This window comes from Poecilia latipinna, unplaced genomic scaffold (assembly GCF_001443285.1).
Source record: "Poecilia latipinna isolate Pla-1442-1.1 unplaced genomic scaffold, P_latipinna-1.0 Scaffold572, whole genome shotgun sequence".
Classification (NCBI taxonomy): domain Eukaryota; kingdom Metazoa; phylum Chordata; class Actinopteri; order Cyprinodontiformes; family Poeciliidae; genus Poecilia; species Poecilia latipinna.
The window spans coordinates 177,446-199,013 of record NW_015113188.1 but is presented as its reverse complement, the minus strand read 5'-3'; the positions used below and the strand labels follow the sequence as shown (position 1 = coordinate 199,013).

The following is a 21,568-nucleotide window of genomic DNA, read 5'->3' as shown; positions in this document are numbered from 1 at the left end:
GTTTTATCGTGAGATTTTAATGTTATTGTTCTGAATGACTGTATTATAACTTTTCTTTTAGTGGGAGAGAATGTGAATGAAAGTTATTCAGCTTTATTTTATAACTGCTTCTAACATTTTTATGCTTCAGAAGATTCACTTTAATCTAATTGTTTAGGAAATAGCAATGATTATGAGACCATCTTGAATTAGAAAAGGAAAAAAATAACCTCCCTGCTCAATCTACCAGCATTAATGAAAATGAAATTAAAAAAATACCACAAGAGAACAGCAGGACATAAAAGCAAAAACTAGCAGTGATGAATCCTCTAGTATCAAAATAACCTCCAGTGACAATTCAAAAATAATTTATACCAATATATATATATATATATATATATATACACACACACACACACACATATAATGTTGACTTAACATACATTCTGCAAGAATCTCCAAATGGTCGTCATGGATGGTGAAACTGGGCGCAGGAAGGATTTACTGTAGCAGTCAGTCTTGCAGAGACTCGGAAGAAGCCTCTGACCGAAGACTGGTGCTAGAATGATGGCTAGCTACATGCCAACAGCTCAATTTCCAGGCAGTAGAGACAATATTCCAACGTCTCCAGCAGGACACAGTCAGTTGCTGTCAAGTTCTGCTGATCCGCTTCATCTTTAAATCTGTCGGCCTTATGGTTAGAAAGCCAGGCTGATTTGGGAAGCACTTCCCAGATCAGCTTTTGAGATGTTAATCAGATGCTCCCAGTAGTGAAAAACAAACAAAAAAAACAAAAAACATAATTGTCCAAAGTAAAGAAAAATAAAATCCTCCAGCTGCACACCGGTTGAGTTTGCCATTTTTGAATTGAGGTCAAGAAATAAAACAATTCACTAAAGCTTTATTGTTTTTATTTGTGTCTTAACGACAACTTCTGGTATGTACAACAGTGGACAGAAAACAAATGTTTACAGAATGTATAAATATTCTCTCGTTGCTCCAACTTGGATACTGGCTGAATTGCTTTACAAAGTTAATCAAGAATTTACGTTTGTCCTCGCTGCAAGTTTCTCAAAAACGTTTCAGATGACAAGTGCCTGCAAAGTACAATCAACACATGGAGAATATTTGAGAGACTCCGACCGGCTGCTTCCCCGACGGGTAACTAAGGTACAGAATGGGTGAGATGAGAGGAGGACCCTCGGGTGACAGAAGAAAAGGTAGGAAGAGGACGAAATGAAGAGCAGCGGATGTTTTCCTAGAACCGGAGCCAGTACATGGCGCTGCGCATCCTGTTGTAATCCGGTAGCTGCTCAATGGGACCTGGTGGAGACGAGGAGGGGACAGGTCAGAGTGCGTACAGCGACCCGGTTCTGATCCTACAAGAACGGGAAGGGTGGAGAGCTCACCGACAGCAGCCACGGCAGGACACTTATCGTAGATGTATTTGGAGCAGATGTCGCGCACCATCCTGGGAGTTACAGCCTGGGAGATGAGAGGAGGAAGAGAAAACTCTTCAGATGAGAAAGTTGTGATTCATTAAAAAAAAAAAAAGGATCTGCAGCGTGCTGTGGAAAGACGACTCACATCGATCCGGGCGCTCCACTCTGCCAGAGGAATACGACGTCCGTAGTTCAGGACCTGTCTGCCGATGTCGTCACAAATCGGTGTTGTGCCTACGAGATCGAGTGGTTGTTAGCTTAAATTGATGCGCGGCGTGTAGACTGAATTGTAGACATCCATGATAGCAAACCTGTAGCTCTGGGGCCACATTTAGTGTGTGTGTTTGTGTTTAGCTTTCTATTTAGGACTTTCTCTGGCATATTCTTATTACCAACAGGCCTTATGAGGGTCGAAGCTCTGCTCTAATGTGGTGGTCCTCCTTCTTTAAGGCTATGGATTAGGATTGGAGGTTTGGTGTGAACTAACCTTTGGCTAAAGTTTGGAATATGCTGCTAATCTTTAGGGTAAGAATGGAAGTCGATGCATATGCTAAAAAAAAACATCCTACCAAGTATATGTGGTCTAGTTTCTACTGCAAATATCCTAGTATACTTGAAATTAGACAAAAACTAACAAGTAAACACTCAGCAGGATGAAGAAGAGTGTTTTAAGTCAATAATTCCTCAATGTTAATGAAAAAGTACAAGCTATAGCTATAATCTGCCAGTGACACAAGACATTTTCCCCACATAAGTTAAAATGTCTTGTTCCACTGGTAGATTATTATTAATGAAACTAATACTGTTTCATTAATATTAAGGAATTATTTACAAACACATATCTTACTATAAAGTTACTTGTAAGTTAGTTTTATCTAACTAGACCACAGATACTTGGTTGGATTTTGTGTTTTTGTCGTCCTCATACAGGTGGAAGCACAAAGTTGTGTCTGTGTGTGCCACTAGGCTGAAGTATTTTTATTATTTTATCATATAAAAATCTGTTTCATCTCTCATTATAAAGGTTTTATGTTTTTATTTGCCTTAGAACAATAAATTAAATCCTAGTTATGTGGTGTTACGTTGTTTCTAATTTTAAATAACTTTTAAAAAGCTATATATTTTTGAAGATTCATGAAGGTTTTGCAGCTCCAGACTATTTAACAGTAAGTGAAACAAAAATCACTGTCTAGATAGTAAAGGCAGCAGGAAAGAGATCATGGTACCATTGAGCTGTGCAATCAGGCTGGCCTTCAGAGCGTTTTGGGCTCTAACAACATCACTGTCTGTGACCGTGGTGCAAAGGTTCATCCTGCAGGGACAAAACAAGGTAGGAACCACATGAATTACAAGCACTCATTGTATAACCTGCAGGATTAATCCACCTCTCCGACTCTGGATTAAATGATCTCGGATCGGTTCCTCACCAGGCGTTCTGGGTCCAGTGCATCATGTCGTCGATGTGGTGCTTGTCGCTCACAAAGTAGATGCCCAGCAGGCCGGTGTCGCTGTAGGCAGAGTGGAAGGCCTGGAAGCTGTGGCACAGGTTGTCCTCCACTGCCAGGCGAGCCAGACGGCTGCTCAGGTGCTGTGTGTGTGAGAGAGAGAGTGAGAGAGTGAGAGACGAATGTCAGACCAAAGACATGCAAAGAAATTGATGACATCCAATAATCCACGACGTAAACAATGCTCAGCAGGTGTGTTCCTCCCGACAGGTCCGGAGGCAGAGGGAAGACCCCTGACTCAGGTTTTTAGACAGGCAATGCTTTACCCCTCCATAATGGCCACTCAGGACATGGAGAGTCCCGAGTGGGCAAAGCTTAAAGGGGATTTTCTTTTTTCCCACCAAGTCATGAGATGTTACTGTTCTCACTACCAGAGGAAAGAAAGAAAAAAACAGATGTTCACCCACCTTTCCACCCCCGTAGGTGAGGTCATAACTGCCAACGATGGCGTTGGCGACCATAAGGGGAACAATGTCGGGGCTGGAAACACTGGCGCCCTCCACGGCGATGGCGATGTGTGCCAGGGGAAGACCGTCATCCCGCATGCGGATCTGAACAAGACCAAGAATTTTACTGTAAACATTCCAGTCAATAAGGATGCAAATCTACTAAAGCGTCACCAATATTTCTCATCAAAGTCTGACGAGCAAAGAGCCACACAGCTGGTGTCAGTCTGTGACGGCGCCCTGCTAAAGTATTCACACCCACTGAACATTTATTCATTATGCCTTCGCTACAACCAAAAACTCTAATGTGGAAATAATTTAATAATTCAGTCAGATGAAACATGCTGGTCAGACTGAAAGATAAACCTAAATATCTCGCAGATATATAATTATTCTATGCTTAATATTTACAGTTATAATTGTCTAACTAAATGTACTTGAGGATTTTTGGGGGATGTTTATTTTCGGTGTCTCACCTCGCTGCCAGTGAACCGGCAGGGAGACAAGACGGGGACGGCGTCTCCCTCATACTGAAAGGAAAGTCCACTGAAATGAGACTTGGCCATGCCCACCAGCTCGTCGTGGTTCACACCTGTAGATGAGGCGTACGTTAGAAACATTAAAACGCTGGGTCCCACCGCCATCAAACAGGAGACGGGAGCTGCGGACCCACCTCCTGCGGCCGCCAGCACCATCCGGGGGCCTTTGTAATGGCTGCTGACGTAATCCACCAAGTCCTGACGGGTCAGGTTCCTGACAGCGATCAACACAAGAAGCAGCGTTCATTTTGGCAGCCATGTTGTCTCTGTCGTCAGTGTTTTTAGCTATGTTACGATAAATAATGTAGCAGCTGGACTCGATAATGAGCTACGTCCACAAACAGAGCAGTTTTAGTGGTGGCGCTATTCTAGTGGAAAGAATATTTAACACCAGGGTTTGAACACTTTTCACACCGTAAAACGTTTACGGTGTTTTCAAACGTTTCCAGCGCCACAATTTGGAGATACAAACAATACAGGTGAAGTAAAAAAAAAAAAATAATAATTTCACCATTATGTGACATAATTTATTACCATTATTAAAAATGTTTTGTGGTAGTATTCTACGTTCAACAGCAGGAACGAGGTAAACTAATATATAGTTTTCTGTTTGAAATGTTTCTCTCACACATCCTGTAGGCACATGAACACAATAATGACTTAACCAAAAATCTCCCCATTTTAGTAATGTTGTATAAGGTATGAAATATAACAACCAATAAATCATTAGGAATAATACATGTGAATGACACTGAAACAATCTAAGCAAACTGTGTTAAGGTAAATGACCCTTCTGTTCAAATTAAATACTAATAATATTCAAAGTTACAAAAAACTAAATATATTTCTAGCATGTAGCAAGTAGAAATAATTTAGTTCATCCTAACAAACCTAAAGCATAAAAAGTTTAGTCTGATTTAACTTCAGACTGAGAAAAAAAATGTGTCTTTATTAAGAGGTAAAGAAATCTGGTTTTGTCTGTAATCAGCTTTAGGCTTCTAGATTGATTAAAAGCTTGATATTCAAACTGTGTAGTTTGAATATCAAGCACTTTCATGGACGTTATACAGAATTCAAGCACTTTCCAAACCTTGAAAAAAACTAAATGAAATGCAAGCGTTTTTAGGGATTTCCAGCCATACGAACGCTGTAAACCCTGACTACGTGAGCAGAGAGCGTCCCGTCCCTCCTACCTGGCGTTGCTGGACGGCCCCAGCACGCTCTGTCCTAGCGGCGTCCCCTGGTAGGCTGTGGCGTGCAGCAGGTCCAGACAGACTTCCTGCAGGTTGCCCTCCACCTCCTCCATCTCCCGCAGCACCACGCTCCTCTGCTGCTCGATGTCCGCCTCGTTCAGCGTGCAGCTCTGCACCACGTCTGACAGCAACTCCACAGCTGGAGACCACGGGTCAGTCAGTGGTCGGGATTTGAGGCGGTGATTTAATGTGATCGTTCTGAATCGCTAAAACATTTCATGGCTTCTAGGTTTGTTTTCTCACCTTTAGGAAGGTCTTTGGTGAAGGTCTTCATGTAGAAAGCAGTGTGCTCCCTGGAGGTGTAGGCACTCAGGTGAGCACCCATAGACTCCACCTGCTGCTCCAGGGCGGTTTGGGGGTGCTTCTTTGTTCCCTGCAGAAAATCAATTTGTACACTTTTACTTGGGATCGTTGCATCCTGGCTGATGTTTGGTCTTTGGCTCCCCCTACTGTCACTGGGTTTAACATCACAGGCTAAAGGAAATCTCTGAACCTTGTAGATGGGAACTGATCGAGCCTAAAAGAATCGGGAGAAGCTTCAGCTTAATGTATTACAAGAAGTTCACACTTTTTAGCTGGATTTGGAAAATACATTTTAGAGTTAAACTAAGAACCTACTGTTCATTCTCTAGAGTACATGATGCTAATCATGCTAATCATTAACAGATGCCAAAAACTGTTAATTCCATGATCGTTTGACAGCAGCAGGTCTCACATACGCTCATATCATCCTCATGACAGCAATAACTACATAAAAAATATTCTGAATGCTGCTCTTTTAGCTTGTCATTTTATTTTTCTTACCCAGAAATCAGAACAAAATTAACAGGTCACTAAAATCTTATTTTCTTATTTCCTATTCTGATCCGATTACAGATTTATTTATTTTTTAAATTGCAGCATAAATGGAGTCAAGGAAATGTAAATCATGATGTTTTGACCTGATATCCAACTTTACTGCTGTTGCAGGGCTGTTTCAGACAACAAAATGTAACTAAAAGGAGTCAAATGAATAAATACATACAGTATATTTACATGCAACAAACATACATTTTACTTAATCTGGCCAAAAAGTCTTATTTTAAACGTCGAGTGATGACTCCACCTTGAAAGCCATGTGCTCCAGGAAAAAGCCCGCTCCGTTGTTCTTCTCGCTCTCATAGCGGCTGCCAGCGCTGATCCAAACTCCAACCTGTGAAGGTGAGATGAGGTCAGAGGTTAGGTTGTTGATGTCCATTATGTACGTTAATACTGTCTTGGCTGGGACAGGGGACTAAAAGGACAAATGAATATGCTCTTACGGTGCAAGTTGCATGTCCTGTATCCTCAGATGCAATTCTCAGACCGTTGTCCAGGACAGAGACGTGGGTTTCAGGGGCTCCTGCCAGGCTCTGGGCATAGCTGACCGACGCCTGTCCACGTCTCAAAGACAGCAGGATGGGCTGCAGTTCGCAAAAAAAAAATAATTGTATGTTTGAATTGGGTTCAAAATTATATTTTCGACTCATCTCTTTTCTGGGTGTTACTGGTTGCAGTTTAGAGATACCCCGCTGAAAACATAAACATACCCAGAATATTATGAGCATCTTTTTTTTTTGTTCTAGTTGGGGAAATAGCTGAGAGTAATTTTTTGAAATTTTATTTTAACTTACTTTATTTACTTATAGATGAAGACAACCTAAAACAAACCAAATTTTGTCTTTAGCCATTTATCTGCTGAATATCAACTGATTAGATGTGCAAGTATAGATTAGATTAGCCAGCTCAAATCCATATTCCATCAAAAGCATGACAAAACACACATCATTTATACCTAAAATTTTGATTTAACAATGTTGGAATTATATATTTTTGTCTCCAGGCTAAATATCTGTCAGTATTTCCAATTATAAAAAAACATTTAAAAACACTGACTGTTTCCTTATGGCGGACTAAACAATTACACAACAATTAAGGGACGTTTATTCTTGCTACCAAGAAAGTGAGCTATGGTATTACCCTTAAGAAAATTATTATGATTTGGGGTTAAAACCTTTCGGTTTTCAATGTAAATGAGGGATGATGATTACCCATTTTAATTACAGAAATGTAAAGGTGCATCAAAAGTAGACGCTGCTCCATTAGTTTCGGTGTAAACATGAGTGGGATTCAATAACATTCTCAGTCATTTTTTTTCAAAGTGACTGTCCAAACAAAACACACAGAGCAAAGAGTTAGAATCTGCCTTTTAAAAGTCACAATGCTAACGCTGCTACTCAGGAAGCTCTGAGGACAGGGGAGGACAAACAGACGTTATTACAATAACTGACTTCGTGGAGGACAACAAACAACGAAAACAACCGGTATCCCTAATGTATAAACTGGACATTGCGTTACAATAAGAAGTTAAAAGTCGTGCAGCTCCATTTGGTAATTGACCTTGCATTCACTGTTAGCCAAACGATGCTAACCGGTTAGCAACTCGGCACAGCTAGCTCGACCACCACACCGGTCTGGCCGTTACACTTTTGGTTATTTAATTCAGCAATCGCAACACTGCTCAGCTAAAACATCTACTAATTAAAAGTCTGTCGAAACACTCACACTGCGGGTTTTGGCGAGGACTCGCCCCACGGTGCTCCCTACTCGGCACACGGACGCCGCCATTTCTAAACTCAGTGAGAAGGCTGTCGCCGCTTCACTCTTCTTCTTCCGGCTGAAAGAAAGTGATCTTCAGCTTTTCGAGCGGATGGTACTGCCACCACATGTCCAGTGTGTAGTACTGAACCTAAAAAAATGTAATATTCCTTAAAATTCCAATTCTTTTAGCGCTGATACTGAGACCATTCTGCTCCAAAAAGTTAAAATGTATTAAAATTCCCTACACAAAAATATGAACGTGGTTTCATTAAACCCCTGAGCTCTTTCACTTTTTACAGTATACCTTATCTGTACTGACAAAATATGGAGGATGAGGGAGAAATCTTAACTGTGAACTGTACTGTGAACTTTTATGTAATTTACTTACTGTCAGTTTTATCAAATCTCCCAGTAAAATAAATTATTTAAAGTGATTGCCTCCTTTCAGTTACAACTAAAAATGCTATGAATTTGTCTTTCATATTTTTCCTGGCAGGAGGCAGGTAGCTGCTTAGTCACTGTAGGAGAGATTCAAGTTAGAAGCATTTAAATAAAACACGTAATGCATGCCAAATCCCAGATTTTATTTTAAGGGAAATAAAATCCCTTTATGGAAGATATTTTAGGCACTTATAGGGCTGCTGGCTATTTTACTGGGCTGTTTGAGTTGAACATCACCAGGCGCAAAGAAGCTTGCTTTTTCTCTGTTGCTGTTGTTGGCTGAACTTTTAATACCTCTGCATGTTTCTTTGAGAAATGCTCAAAGTTAGAGCCTCCATCAACTGAAAGAACTGTCACTGGCAGATGAATTGCGACTCTGGAGATTGAAGGTTCTGGAGGAAGAGCAGGAGATGCTTCGCTGCTGCTGGTCTTGTTCTCTTGTGCCTTTTGGATAACCTTCGGCAGAGGCTGAACCTTCTCTGGTGCAGATTCCTTTTCTTTGACTGCACCCCCCCGTTTTGAAGATGACAATTGGGAAGATTTCAGTGGAGGAAAAACACATGGGTTTTTAACAGCAAAGCCCTCAACAACCAGGTTGATCCCCAAGTACTGTGGGACTTCTACCGCCGCCTGGAGATGAGGAATGACATCTGAAACAGCGCTGAAACACACAAACAGGGCTGATTACGCATATTATGCTTTGACCTCAACCTTACCTGCCTATATATGAGCTGAAAGTCCCCAGTGTTTGCGGAACGGTCCACTCTGCGGTCCAGAACCACTCGTAATGTGTCCTCCTGCACAGCAGTGCAGAGCTGGGCGGTCACACAGGTTGAGGGTGCCATTGTGGGGCTAGCGTTGATTTCTATTAACCATGGTTGCAGGCTGAGGTCTGGTCAAAACACAAGCAAAACTGTTTATTGGGATGTAAATTTTAATAGGCATTGTGTGACATGCAAACATAGTTGGACACAAAACAACCATAATATTATGGCCGCATACTTTAAATTGTGGCTGCTACCAAAATAGCCTTGAATTGTAGAGATTCTACTAGACCTCCAAAGTTGTGTTGTAATGTCTAGCCCGAAGATGTTCTCATGCAAACCACCTCATCAGCAGTTTGAGCTACAGTAGCTCGCCTGTTGGATGAGATCATTGCGCTAAACTTTGTGCACTACAAAGACTTGTTTTTTTTCCCAGCCATATCAAAGTGCTTTTGTCACATCACAAGAGTCATGTGATCAACAGCCGATGTTACTACTGGCAAAAACAACAAAGAAGACGACAGACAGGAAGTAGTAGGAGGATGATTAGTTGATTTTGGAGGTGAAGGGGTTTCGGACTATGTGCAGCTCACAACATCGCACAGCTCATAAAAAGTTGTATGTCATTCTAAAGTGTTGAATCCATAGCTTTCTTGTTACTGCTGTATGGCCTGTACTTGTGCAGCATTTTATCAAATCTAGAAGACCCCAAAGCGCTCCTACATTCAATCATTCACCTATTCACAAGCTGACAGTGGCAAGCTACTGGACTGTAGTCTGGGGGAGTCTGACAGGAGTGAGGCGCCACCGGGCTCTGTGACCACCAGAAGTGTCTTTACCAAGGACACAGTGACAGAAGCAGACAGACCAACGACTGCGGGATGAACACTTACCATCCTCGCCACTATTGTCCAATCAAAACATCAAAGCTGAGTAAGCTGCTTTGATTCTTTACACAAAAACAACTTTGTAACTCCCAAAAGGAGCAGAATCAGGTTTGTGTTTCAGGAGAAATGCTACCTTGCTGTCTTGTCATCTGTAATACATAAATCGAGTGCATCATACCTAACATAAAATCAGCGCCATAAAGCTCAAATGTGTTCTTGCGAGACTCTATCAGATCCTGTGCTGTCTTCAGTGCGTGGATCACGGCTGCCTTCATTCCTAGGACTACAACACTCTCCCAAAGAGCTTCCTTGCCCTGGCTGGCCAGAAAGGCCTTGAACTGGTCATCCAACCACATGTTGTGTGGTGGAATGCAGTGATGGCGTTGATGAGAGGGCCTCAGGTGCTTCTGGATGGAGTTATTGCACAAGTGCACCGAGCTGAAGAAAGAAAAGAGAAATCAGATGAAAAGGGGTTGGGGACAAAATGAACCTAAACAGTGGCAAGCACACAAAGATATGCCAGGGTTTGTAAACCACTTCAGGCCTTGTACAAATGTAGCCCGGTTTTTATAAAAACAAATATTTTGCCGAACCGTTTTAAAAAAATAATATTGTACATACAGGATCGGTTTCACAAAAGATTTTAGCACACAAATCTCTCCTCAGTGTTGTTCTAAACATTCCAAGCCCATAGGGGGCAGTGTCGGGCAAAGCTAAAATCTATGACAGCCAATCAGATTGCTTCAAAAGTTAGGAGGCTCATGGATAGATACATAGGTTGAACTACTTTTAAATAGTTTATTAGTATTACAAGTTGATAAAACACACAGCAATGTTTTTATCAAGTATGTGAATATATTGGTGCATTACTTGTCGCAGATTGTAATATGTGGGACCTAAATCTCCGTCTCCCCACGTACACACGCAAACACAAATACAAAGTTTTCTCACAATTTTATAAAGGTCAAAGTTTTCAATAAATTATTGTTTTTCATTTGTGATATTAAACAGTTCTGTGTGGACGAAATGTCAAAACGTATAAAGTGTATCTGTTTTCCTAGATATGTGTCTACATGTGGACTATGCCTTAGTCTTAGACTCAATGAAAAATACTTATACAATTTCAGAAATATAACAGGACATAAGAATAGATAGCAAGAGACAAGTTGTTCTTTGTATTCTAAAAATGTGTCACAAATTCTTACAAATCCTAATTATTTAGACTGCATTCACGCACAGTCTGAGACATTATAGAACTCCAATGATTTTTATTTTGAAGAAAATCGGGGGGATTAATGATTTGACTGTCTTACTGAATCGTGTAAAACCTTCTATTGATTTAGAAATACAGTTTTAAACGTGATGCCTTTGTGATACGTTGTGTTGATCTATTACAAAAAGGTTCAAAGGAAAAGAAAAAAAGAAAACACAAACTAACTACAACACCACTATTTCTGATGATGTGTCACTTTCTAACAGACCCTACACGTGAGCAGCTTTCTCTGCTCCCTGTGGAATCCATGAAAATTCAGACATGATTAGATTAAAGTTTCAGAAGCTGCTTTTAGTCCAATTTGAATTTTGCTGCTGCAGATGTCACAGATAATAATAACCCACCCTTAAATATACCATTTGGTAAAACCGCTTCAGGTTACACACAGATGCAAAACCAAATCTCCCTCCAACAGTGATAGGCAAAGGAGAGATGCCTTTTTCTGAATTTCACTTCCTGTTTCTCTGTTTCAAAATTAATCACTGACGCATAATTTGTTTCCCCCAGTATTGAATTTACTGTCTTACCTGTCCAGTGTATCTAATGAGTACGGCTGGGTGGAAAAGCGCAAATAGCACTTTTTGTAGAACCACACAGTCAGAGGGTTCCAGTCAGTGACCAGAAACCACTGGCGCACGTCAAACTTGGTGTCGTGGACCAGAAAGGGTTTCTCGATGTACTTTTGCACCACCCACTTGCTTTCCTTGATAAGCATTGGGTCTATGTTCACTAGCCTGAGGATCTGATCAAGACGCTTTTCACATTTGATACCTTGAAGACAAATTCAACAGATCAGACAGAGCGTTTCAAATACGATGTGTGTGTGTCTGACGGCTTCCGGTGTTCTACCTCTGCCCCTGGACTTTGCCCCAGGTTTGACGATCCAGATATTTTGTGTGCCATCTATGCCCAGCTGTGGGCTAACTTTCTCAAGTTTCTGCAGCATGGCCTTGCAGGAGCTAACGAAATTTTCACTTTTCTCAATATGAGCTCCGCCACTGTGGAGGAAGCAGAGAGAGAGAGAGAGAGAGAAAAAGCACTGTAGAGATCCTGAAGGGCACGTTTTCCCAGACAAAAAAAAAAAAATCTCTCAAGCCTGATGAACACTCACTGAGCAACAAGATAATAACTGTTAAGAAACCCTTCCCACTGCTCCTGTGTCAGTAGTGTTTCCAGGCTTTTGTCGATGTCTCCGTGCTCCAGACTCTCCAGGTATTCCTGGCATACTTTGAGCGCAGTAGTAACCGTTTCGGAAGGGACCAGTGGTTTACACCTGAGTTTGTTCTGTTTCTTCAGCCCTGAATGTGGAGGGAGAAACTCAATCTTCAGGCAGAAGATTAGTTCTTAACCCTTAAACCTTTTCAAAATGTCACTTTACAACACCCAAACCTGTGTATGATTGAGACTGTACGTGGAACATCAACACAAATTTGTACATTATCTTGCGGTGGAAGGAGAAGACTGCACGGTTTTCAAAACAATCTTAGGTTGGTTTAGATCAACGCATAATTGTGTTAGATTTCATAAATCCAATTAGGAATCTGTGATTAGACTCCATCTAAATCTGAGCAAGCTTGAGTTATTTTGCAAATAAAAATAGGAACAAAATGAAGTTGACAATGTATAAAACCAATAATGTTTGCACCTATAATTGCAATAAAAAGGTGGTTGTCTGCTAATTCACTATCATATGCTATCTTGTATAGCATAAAATCCCAACAAAATACATTGAAGCTTGTAGTTGTAATGTGACAAAATGTAAAAGTGTTCACAGTGATCAATGGATCATACACTGAACATCCTGAAAGTTCTGATATATTTCGTTCCACTGAATGTTCTGGTCCTTTTCCACAACATATTTCAGTAGACTAGTGCACGCAGTCCGCCTGTAGTCCTCTACAGAGAACAACACAGAAAGACAAGTCTACATTAACAAATTGCAAACAAATAAACGATTGATAAAATAATTGTTAGCTCGAATGCAAAACCAGATCTGACCAATGAAAGCGTGCTTCTCATCCTGGGCTGCGAGTTTGTAACAGCGGGGGAAGAAGCTGTCTGGGTCAGCCGTGTCAAACCAGTGGAGGTTCCTTAAGTTCACACACAACCCCGCCTGTTGGAGTAAAAAGGCCGGTGATGAAGGTGAGCGTGAAGGGCAGAGGTGGAAAGTGTACAAAAATAACATACTCAAGTAAAAAGAACGTAAAAAAAAAAAAACATGTGTTGTAAATCTACCTTTGTGGTGAAACTGCCTGCTTTAGCAAAATGATTGATAATCTGTTCTTTCTGCAAGTTGTTTGTGCTGATTGCGTCTCTACGGTTTGTCCAGTAGAAATAAACCATCTCGTTCCGCACAAGGCGAGACTGAAAAAAATTGAAAATAATAAATAAAAAAAGAGGGATGGGTGGAACCCTCAAGTAAGTTCTGCCACTTTTAGCGACCAATTCTGCATTTACCATGAGACTGTGCAGTCTATCTGGCTCCTTCTCTTTTTCAGTTTCCTCTGAGTTGTCTGAGGAGAAGGCCCGACATTTCAAACAGCGTTCACCACAAAAGGATGTTTCGATCAGATACTTTCGGCTCACCTTCTTCCGCATCATTCGATCTGCTGTCACTGTTCAGACGCTGCTGGACCTGCTGCGGCATTCGTTGTTCAATCCAGCCTCTGGCCTTCAAAGCTGCCCTGATGACAGGATACGGGCCTTGGATGGTGAATATCTTGTGCATCTGAAACAGCGGGATCAAAAGTTGTGGTTTCCTTCTCCGAGCAATGACAGCTTTGGTCTCGAAGAAGTCGCGGCTGACCTTAATTGCCTTCTCCACCAAACTCTTGGCTAACTTCACTCTGCCTGGGTTGATGTCGGGTAATCCCACTTTGATCTCAGGAGAATCTGTTGACACACAAACACATGTACGCACTTATTTTTTGTAGAATTTTGGACAAAGATCTAATGGTGCAAAGCCAGCTAGAAAATACAGACAGTTTTGCTGATTAAATGGAAGAAATCTCCATAAGTAATTTCGGCAATAGAAAATGTGTTCATGTTGGATAATATTTCTAAAGGCCTGGACCAAAAGAAAAAAAGATGAATTATTAATTCACAGCTTCTACGTTCAAACATTTGACTCCAAGTCCTGCTCATGACCATATGATTAATTCAGAACTGTTGATCCATAATCTGTTGCTTGGAGGTGTAAAATCAAATGTTTCAAGTTGAAAAATTTCCTTGTAGTAAAATAAACCAGACCAAAGTAATTTATCATTTCAAGGTGAATGGTGTTGCTTTATTTGTTTTTTCCAGGAATAAAATCTGAAAAGTGTAGCATACATTTTTTATTCAGGACCTCTGAGTGTGTACCTTATTACTACAGTAAGTCTTTTGGTGCATACTAACCACTGAACACTTAGTTTTAATTTTGCTGTACATGCCCAATTGGATTTAGATCTTTTGTTTACTTATTTATTTATTGGCAATTTTGTTCTTTGAAATTTGCTGAAATCCATGTATCATTTCTCTGCCACTTCACATTGAGGCATTATTTTTGCATTGGTTTATTAAATCCCTTTTCAATACATTAAAGACTGTGAACAATGTAAACAAATATTTTTATTTTGCAGAGTTTTGTATTCTGAACCTCAGTCACAAAAAGATTAAATGTCGATCATTTTTTGCTCGCTTGACATTTCTGTTGTCCACTTACTGTGTTCCTTGCCATCCTCCAGTTTCTCTAGGTTCAGGATTACAGCATTGGCAGAATCGGTGGCCTTCATGTTGACATCAACTCTTCTTCCTCAGGGAAACCATTTCATGTGTTTCATTAGCTCCCACTGTCTTGCAGCTTTGGGACTGAACCAGACAGCATAAAGGTGAGCACCACCTGAAGATAAAACGTTTCCGCAAATACAATAACACACATTTGTACGTTTTAAGCTCTCTCTGACAGCCGGTGTAGATGATAAGCCCCTCCCTATATCCTCGCGCAGCATTAAGTGGGTCAAACTACTTTGTTGACAGCTTGGCTCCACCCAAAAGATGTGGGAAACTTTCATTAAGCTACGGCAATAAAAGGAAAGCAAACCTAATTACCAGTGTGTTTATGAGACTTTTGCTATGTATTTATTTGTTTATTTATTTATTTTACATAAGCTATGGAACCGCCAGGGCTTCCCTAAATTGTCTGTTAAAACAGAGCACATGCTGAGCCGCTTCTAAACATTTTCTGTAAAAACTGTTACAAACTCCACCTGCCGCTGTCAGCAGGATGTTCCGTGGTGTTACCAAACACTATTAGTTCAGAGATGTTCCTCTCACCTGCTCTATTAACCTTGTACCGAGTTTCACCACAGGTATCCCCGATGCGCCGGTGTTAACTTGTTTACTGTTACTATGGCAACCTCCTTACAGTTACTTGCTAGACATGGCGACGAAGAGCAGTCCATTGTTAAAAAAAGGCCGTAAAACATTAAACGGAATAAATTTTTTCTGATTAGACGAAATAGTTATATAAAGCAAATAAATGTTTTTTTTAAACCATCATAGGAATATAATGAAATAAAGGAATAAAAATAAAATACCAAAATTCAGCCATTTCCTGATGGAAAAAAGAGTGAAGGAAGCGAATGACTATTCCTAGTACTATTTGCTTCATCCTACAACATGTATACACAGAAATGTTAACACCTATACGATTAATTCATTCTACCTATCAATTTATACATATAAAATACATTTTTCGTATTCAGGTTCTATCAATAATTTAGAATATCACTAAAAAGTTCATTTTTCATTAATTTAATACAAAGGCGAAAACATATTTTATCCATTCAGTACTCGCATTGGAAACAATTGTTCAAGTCAACTTTCTACCCCGTTTTATGAAAATCGTGAGTGTATATAATTGATTTACAGTTTATAGTTTATAAATGCTTAATATCTGTACTGATAATTCCCCCTGCTGTGGTGTTAAGAACAGGTGAAGAATTTGATTAAAAGTATAGTGAAAAAAGAACTTTAACAAAAAGTTTTTGTCATACTTTTAAAATCTTTTTTTATGGGTTCAAAGGATGTTTTCAGGTTTATATATTATTTATTGCTTTTATTATAATAAAAATAAAAGAAATATATTCAATTGTGAGTTAACCTTTTGTTTAAAAAAAGTCACTCGTTCTTTTGTTTGTTTTTAGTTGAGAAGCAAAGCCAGCAAATACCAGATAATTACTGGTATCTTGTTTCTGATATTATATCTTATATTATAATATTATATCACATTATAATTTTGAATATAATACATTATACTATAATATATAAATATATTGTGGAAGTTAGCAGAAGAAGACGCATATTATAATCTGACATTATAAATTCTTTCTGATATATTTATATTTTCTGATATTTATATTTTCTGCTTAACACTGTGTTTTTATTGTAGCACTTTTTCTTCAAAGTGCATAATTTAAGCGTCATTCGATGATAATTGTCCCGAAGTCGGTATATATATGGAGGACCGCCATAGATTACAGCGGGTTATAGTGCTGCACGGTAGACAGGCTCATAAATTACCATAGCAACCAGCAGCGGAGGATTTACGAAACCCTGATGTAGTTTACAGCCGCCATATTGGATCCGGGGCGGGGAGAGTTGCTCTGACAGCTTCAGAGTCCTACCCAGACAAAATCCGCGCACTATTTCTAAACACACAGTAACTCCCAGCACCTTGAGTTTGACATTTAGCATAAAACGTCAATACTGAAAAACTGGTAAGTTTTTTTAAGGGTCTTAATAGGCCGCGATAAAGACCTTTTGTTTAAAAAAGTCACTCGTTTTTTGTTTGTTTGTTTTTAGCTTGGAAGCAAAGCCAGTTTTAGCTTTCTGAGATGTGTGGAAGAACTGCGTGCACTCTAGCTCCGGACGAGGTGAGCCGAGCCTGCTCGTACAGAAACCGGGGCGGACAGCGGAGACAGCCCCGCTGGAGGGACGGAGACGCGGACAAATATAGACCCTCCTACAACAAGAGTCTCCAGTCCATGAGTCCGGTTCTGGTGTCGCAGAGACATTTCGACAAGGTGACTTCAGCTTTAGTGAAAGTGGATATTCGTGTAACGTTTACACTTGCGCTAAACGTTACACGGACTTCTTCTAACAAGCGGGTCCATTGTTTCCCTCAAGCTGAACGGTGCCGACCCAGATAACTTTTGGTTCCCGCCTTTAAATGATTCCGAGCCTGTGCTGTGTACCTCACTTTATTTTAGTTTTTTTTTTTAAGGTTGAATAGACTGCGTTTTGTGATAATTTATTGTTTGCAAAATTCAGTACAAATTCTAATCAAGTTGTATATAAATAGCTTCTGAGCTTTTTTCAAAGCATATTTGAATAACTAGCGCATCTGAAGGAACTTTTTCTTGAAAGTTTTAGTTTTAGATGTAATGTGTCCAGAAATATAACTGTCCTTTAGGTTTTTGAGTACTTTGTTGTGTTTTATTTGGATTTTATGTGGTACACCATCACAAAGTGGTGGATAATTGGAAAATGTGAAGAAAAAAATATATATATTTTAAATGTTAAGCTAAAAAAGTGACATGTATTCAACTCACTTAAGTTGAATACATCTAAAGATATATGTATTTTTATTACCATTCCTCTTTACAAATTAGCTCAAGCTCTGTCAGTATCTATTCAGATATTTATTTTCATCTCTCAATTGCATTTAGATCTGAACAATAATAATAATGTACTCTTTGAATATGCTAAGCCATCCCTATAGTGAGGGCTGTCCTACTAGAAGTTGCTGATTTATGTCGTCCCTAGACTGCTCCTGTGGATGAATGTGTTTTGGCCTCAATGCGTTGGGGTCTCATACCCGCCTGGTTCAAGGAGAGTGACCCCAGCAAGATGCAGTACAGCACCAGCAACTGCCGCAGTGAAAACATTCTCGAGAAAAAGTCCTACAAGGTGTGCACTTCAGTGGAAGTCATCCTTTCCTGTTTTGTCATCCTTTTATTTTTTTGAGCTTGTCATCTTGACCTTTTTTCAAAGGACCCCCTGTTGAAGGGACAGCGCTGCGTCATCATGGCTGACGGATTTTATGAGTGGCAGAGGGTGGAAAAGGAGAAGCAGCCTTTCTTCATCTACTTTCCTCAGAAAAACGGCCCGAGCCAGGAGCGGAAAGAGGACCAGCAGCAGGACGTCACGTCTTCAACTTGCAATACAGTCGTGTCAGAGAAAGGGGAAATCTCGCATGACCTGGCAGAGGTTTGCATTATCTTCTGTTGGAATAAAAGTACTTCAGATTATTTATTCGTCTAGAACAAAATTGCAGAAATCGTTGGAAATCATAATGTGAGGGAGATAGGTGTTCATTTTGGAAACAAAATGTAATTTGAAAGGAAAGTGAAGCTCCTGCTGAGTGGACCGGGTGGAGGTTGCTGACGATGGCCGGAGTGTTTGACTGCTGGACACCACCAGGCGGTGGAGAAGCTCTTTACACCTACAGCGTCATCACTGTGAACGCTTCACCGAATCTCCAAAGCATTCACGACAGGTTAGTAGTAGCTGCAGTTTTTCTCTTTTTTGTATGCAACAAAAAAAAGGTTCCTACACTGTCTTGAAAAGTAAAGGATTTTTTTTTGTTTTTTTAGTGTTTTGAGGAGCAAAAATGATAGAATAGAGGATAGAAAAGCATTCAGGTTTCAGAGTCTTCTCCATTTTATATCAAAAAGATGGAAGATTTGGATTTCCATAAAAGAAATAAGATACTTGTTTTCAGTATACTTGAGTGTTTTTGCTTAAAACAAACTTAAATTTAAAAATTTGAAATGTAAAAATGTAGTTAGAAACTTACTTTAACTAAAGAATCAAATCATATAATAGTTAATGCTTGAAAAGTTGGTATTATCAAGCATTACCTATTAACTATCTTTGATATTGTCAAAAAAAATAAGCACTCAAAATTACAGATAAGGAGTTGAGTTTTCTTCATTATCATGTTTAAAGATGCACCCTCTCCGATTGGATTTTGTACCTGGTTAAAAACGCGGACCTTTCTATTCAATCATTATACATTGTTGTTTTTTTACACAAGACAATTTATTTTTTGATTAGAGAATTCGTGTTGAAAATTCTGATCAAAGTCACTTATTGTTAGAGACGTACGATATATCGGTGTCAACATCAGTATCGGCAAATGTTAGTCTTTTTTTTTTTTTTTTTTTTACTTATTCAAATAAATTAAGAAAAAAAAATTGGAAATGGAAATTTTACTTGTATAACCTGGATAATAAAATTTAAACAACTACGTGTTTAATTTTTTTGTCAGGATGCCAGCCATCCTGGACGGAGAAGACGAAGTGAGAAGATGGCTCGATTTTGGGGAGGTGAAGTCTCTGGACGCCATCAAGCTGCTTCAGTCCAAAGACGTTTTGACCTTTCACCCCGTCTCGTCTTTTGTCAACAACTCGCGCAACAACTCCCCAGAGTGCCTCCAACCGGTGGATCTCAGCAGGAAAAAGGTAGCAAGACCAACAAGTGACTGTCTTTGCAGTCTTTGAATAACAGCCATACAGTCAGACAAGAGCATCTCAGTAAATTAGACTATTATTAAAAAGTTAATAAATATATATATATATATATATATATATATATACACACACACACACACCCAAGAGTGCAGACAAACTGAAGGGCGTCATTGGAGCAATCTGGGCTTCTGACACTTCGCCTGTCATGCACTTTTTCCATCCACGCCATGCCTCTTTGGTGCAGAAATTCATGCAAAACCAGAGCTTGGAGTGAAATTAATGCAACACTTGATGGGAATAAATCTTGTGACATTTGCATAAAGTTTTTCAAACGATAACACAGGGAGTAGTGTGACACTTCTTTTTAGTCTCACACCAAATAAAAAAAGGAACATAGACCATCTTTCCTGGCTGACATGTTTGTATCAAAACACTTTTTATGTCTTGTAAAACATTTATAGAAATTTGAATTTCGAGAGTTTCTTTCCCCCCCCCCCATCAGACTGATTTGCCTCCTGGTTTTTCAGGAGATCAAGGCCACAGCTAGCAGTAAGATGATGATGAGCTGGCTGTCGAGTGGCAGCCCGGCTAAAAGGAAGGAGCCCGACACGAACGAGACCAAAGGAGAGCAAGACAGCAAGGCTAAGAGTCGATGCAAGCCTGCCGGAGGACTTCAGCTGTGGCTTCAGGGAGCCAATAAGAAACCGAGAACAAAATAAACAAGAAATTTAGCTGTTAGAGATCATTTCAGTCTTCATTTTTGTAAATGAAAATGTTTGTGTATTTCTTATGTTGATGCCTTTTATGTTTTTTTGACTGCCCAAGATTTAATAATAAATACCAAGAACTCTTTACGCTTAAGTCAAGATATTTTTATTATCCATTACTTGAAACGCAAAGACATTTTGAAACAATGTAGATGTTGTGCATTACCATATTCTAATAATGATGAATGCCAAAGATTTCCATCTGTCTTTTTAAGAGTCAGAGTTACAGTATGTGTGCTATTTTAGACTCTACGATGAATTTCTAGCTCTCAGTATAATACAAACCAACAGTTAAAGATCCAATCAGTTAAAATAAGATGAGAAGCACTTAAACTGTTTGCCACCACAGGCGAGTTGGCAGAGTCGGATATGAAGATTTACAACAGCTTTCTTTGCCTTCCCTAAACCATGATTGAGAAATTCGCAATTATACACAAAGTCTTGTAAAATAAACATATTTAATAAAAGGAGTTATTTCAGAAAAAAAAAAAAAAAAATCCCTCCTCCCGGTTTATCTGGCATGCTGTATTGATGCAGCTGGTTCCCATGTCAAATGATGTGAGAACGGTAAATGATTACAAGATGAACCTTCATTTTTCCAACAGAGGAGCAGCGCTTAGATCAAAAGTCCCAACCTAAGCTACAATCAGATTTATTGTGTGGCTCGAAATGAGTCTTCTCCATAAATTTAAGCTACTGGGTATGACAGCATGATTGCAAAGTGAGGGAAAATAACTACATATTTGTCAGATGGACTTTTTTTCCCCCCAACTTGATTCTCAATTATATGCCAATTTTTTAAGAGTCAGCCACCATTATTTTCATCTAATTCACTTGTTTAGTTTCACACAAAAGCCCTGCTGAAGTAGGGGGATTTCTTTTATGCGGTCCAGGCTGTATATATATCACTGTAACAAGTCTTAGGGAAAATATGGAGCAGCAGTGTTTCCTCTGTTTGTGCAGCAATGGTGGACCGAGAGAAAATAACCACCACAATTAAAGACATTTTGATTATTAAAAAAAAAAAAAAAAAAAAAAAAAAAAAAAAAAAAAAAATTTTTTCAAAACAAAAATAAAAAAAAAAGAACAAAAAAAATTTTTTTTTTTCCATTTTTTTTTTTTTTTTTTTTTTTTTTT

General features: G+C 39.4%; 3 protein-coding genes across 3 annotated transcripts; 1 reads left to right on the top strand and 2 right to left on the bottom strand.

Moving 5' to 3' along the window:
• Positions 1-873: 873 nt before the first annotated feature.
• uqcrc1 (ubiquinol-cytochrome c reductase core protein 1) lies at positions 874-7,856 on the bottom strand. Its single transcript, XM_015041863.1, has 13 exons — positions 7,748-7,856; positions 6,466-6,606; positions 6,270-6,356; positions 5,408-5,537; positions 5,105-5,303; positions 4,046-4,125; positions 3,849-3,964; positions 3,334-3,477; positions 2,849-3,009; positions 2,648-2,733; positions 1,567-1,655; positions 1,389-1,464; positions 874-1,302 (listed from the first exon to the last, which is right to left on the bottom strand). Exons 1-13 carry the CDS (start codon positions 7,808-7,810, stop codon positions 1,238-1,240), a joined length of 1,437 nt encoding a protein of 478 aa, XP_014897349.1. The 5' UTR covers positions 7,811-7,856; the 3' UTR covers positions 874-1,237.
• Positions 7,857-8,349: 493 nt separating this feature from the next.
• Positions 8,350-15,570, bottom strand: ttll3 (tubulin tyrosine ligase-like family, member 3). Its single transcript, XM_015041861.1, has 14 exons — positions 15,463-15,570; positions 14,852-14,997; positions 13,955-14,040; positions 13,735-13,876; positions 13,606-13,661; positions 13,384-13,512; positions 13,147-13,261; positions 12,940-13,044; positions 12,260-12,446; positions 11,998-12,146; positions 11,676-11,919; positions 10,054-10,313; positions 8,941-9,116; positions 8,350-8,854 (listed from the first exon to the last, which is right to left on the bottom strand). Exons 2-14 carry the CDS (start codon positions 14,919-14,921, stop codon positions 8,429-8,431), a joined length of 2,145 nt encoding a protein of 714 aa, XP_014897347.1. The 5' UTR covers positions 14,922-14,997; positions 15,463-15,570; the 3' UTR covers positions 8,350-8,428.
• A 1,173-nt stretch (positions 15,571-16,743) lies between these two features.
• On the top strand, positions 16,744-21,459 carry hmces (5-hydroxymethylcytosine binding, ES cell specific). Its single transcript, XM_015041859.1, has 7 exons — positions 16,744-16,907; positions 16,993-17,213; positions 17,956-18,099; positions 18,184-18,399; positions 18,534-18,688; positions 19,463-19,655; positions 20,192-21,459. The coding sequence occupies exons 2-7, from the start codon at positions 17,025-17,027 to the stop codon at positions 20,381-20,383; spliced, it is 1,089 nt and encodes a 362-aa protein (XP_014897345.1). The 5' UTR covers positions 16,744-16,907; positions 16,993-17,024; the 3' UTR covers positions 20,384-21,459.
• The last annotated feature ends 109 nt before the right edge of the window (positions 21,460-21,568 follow it).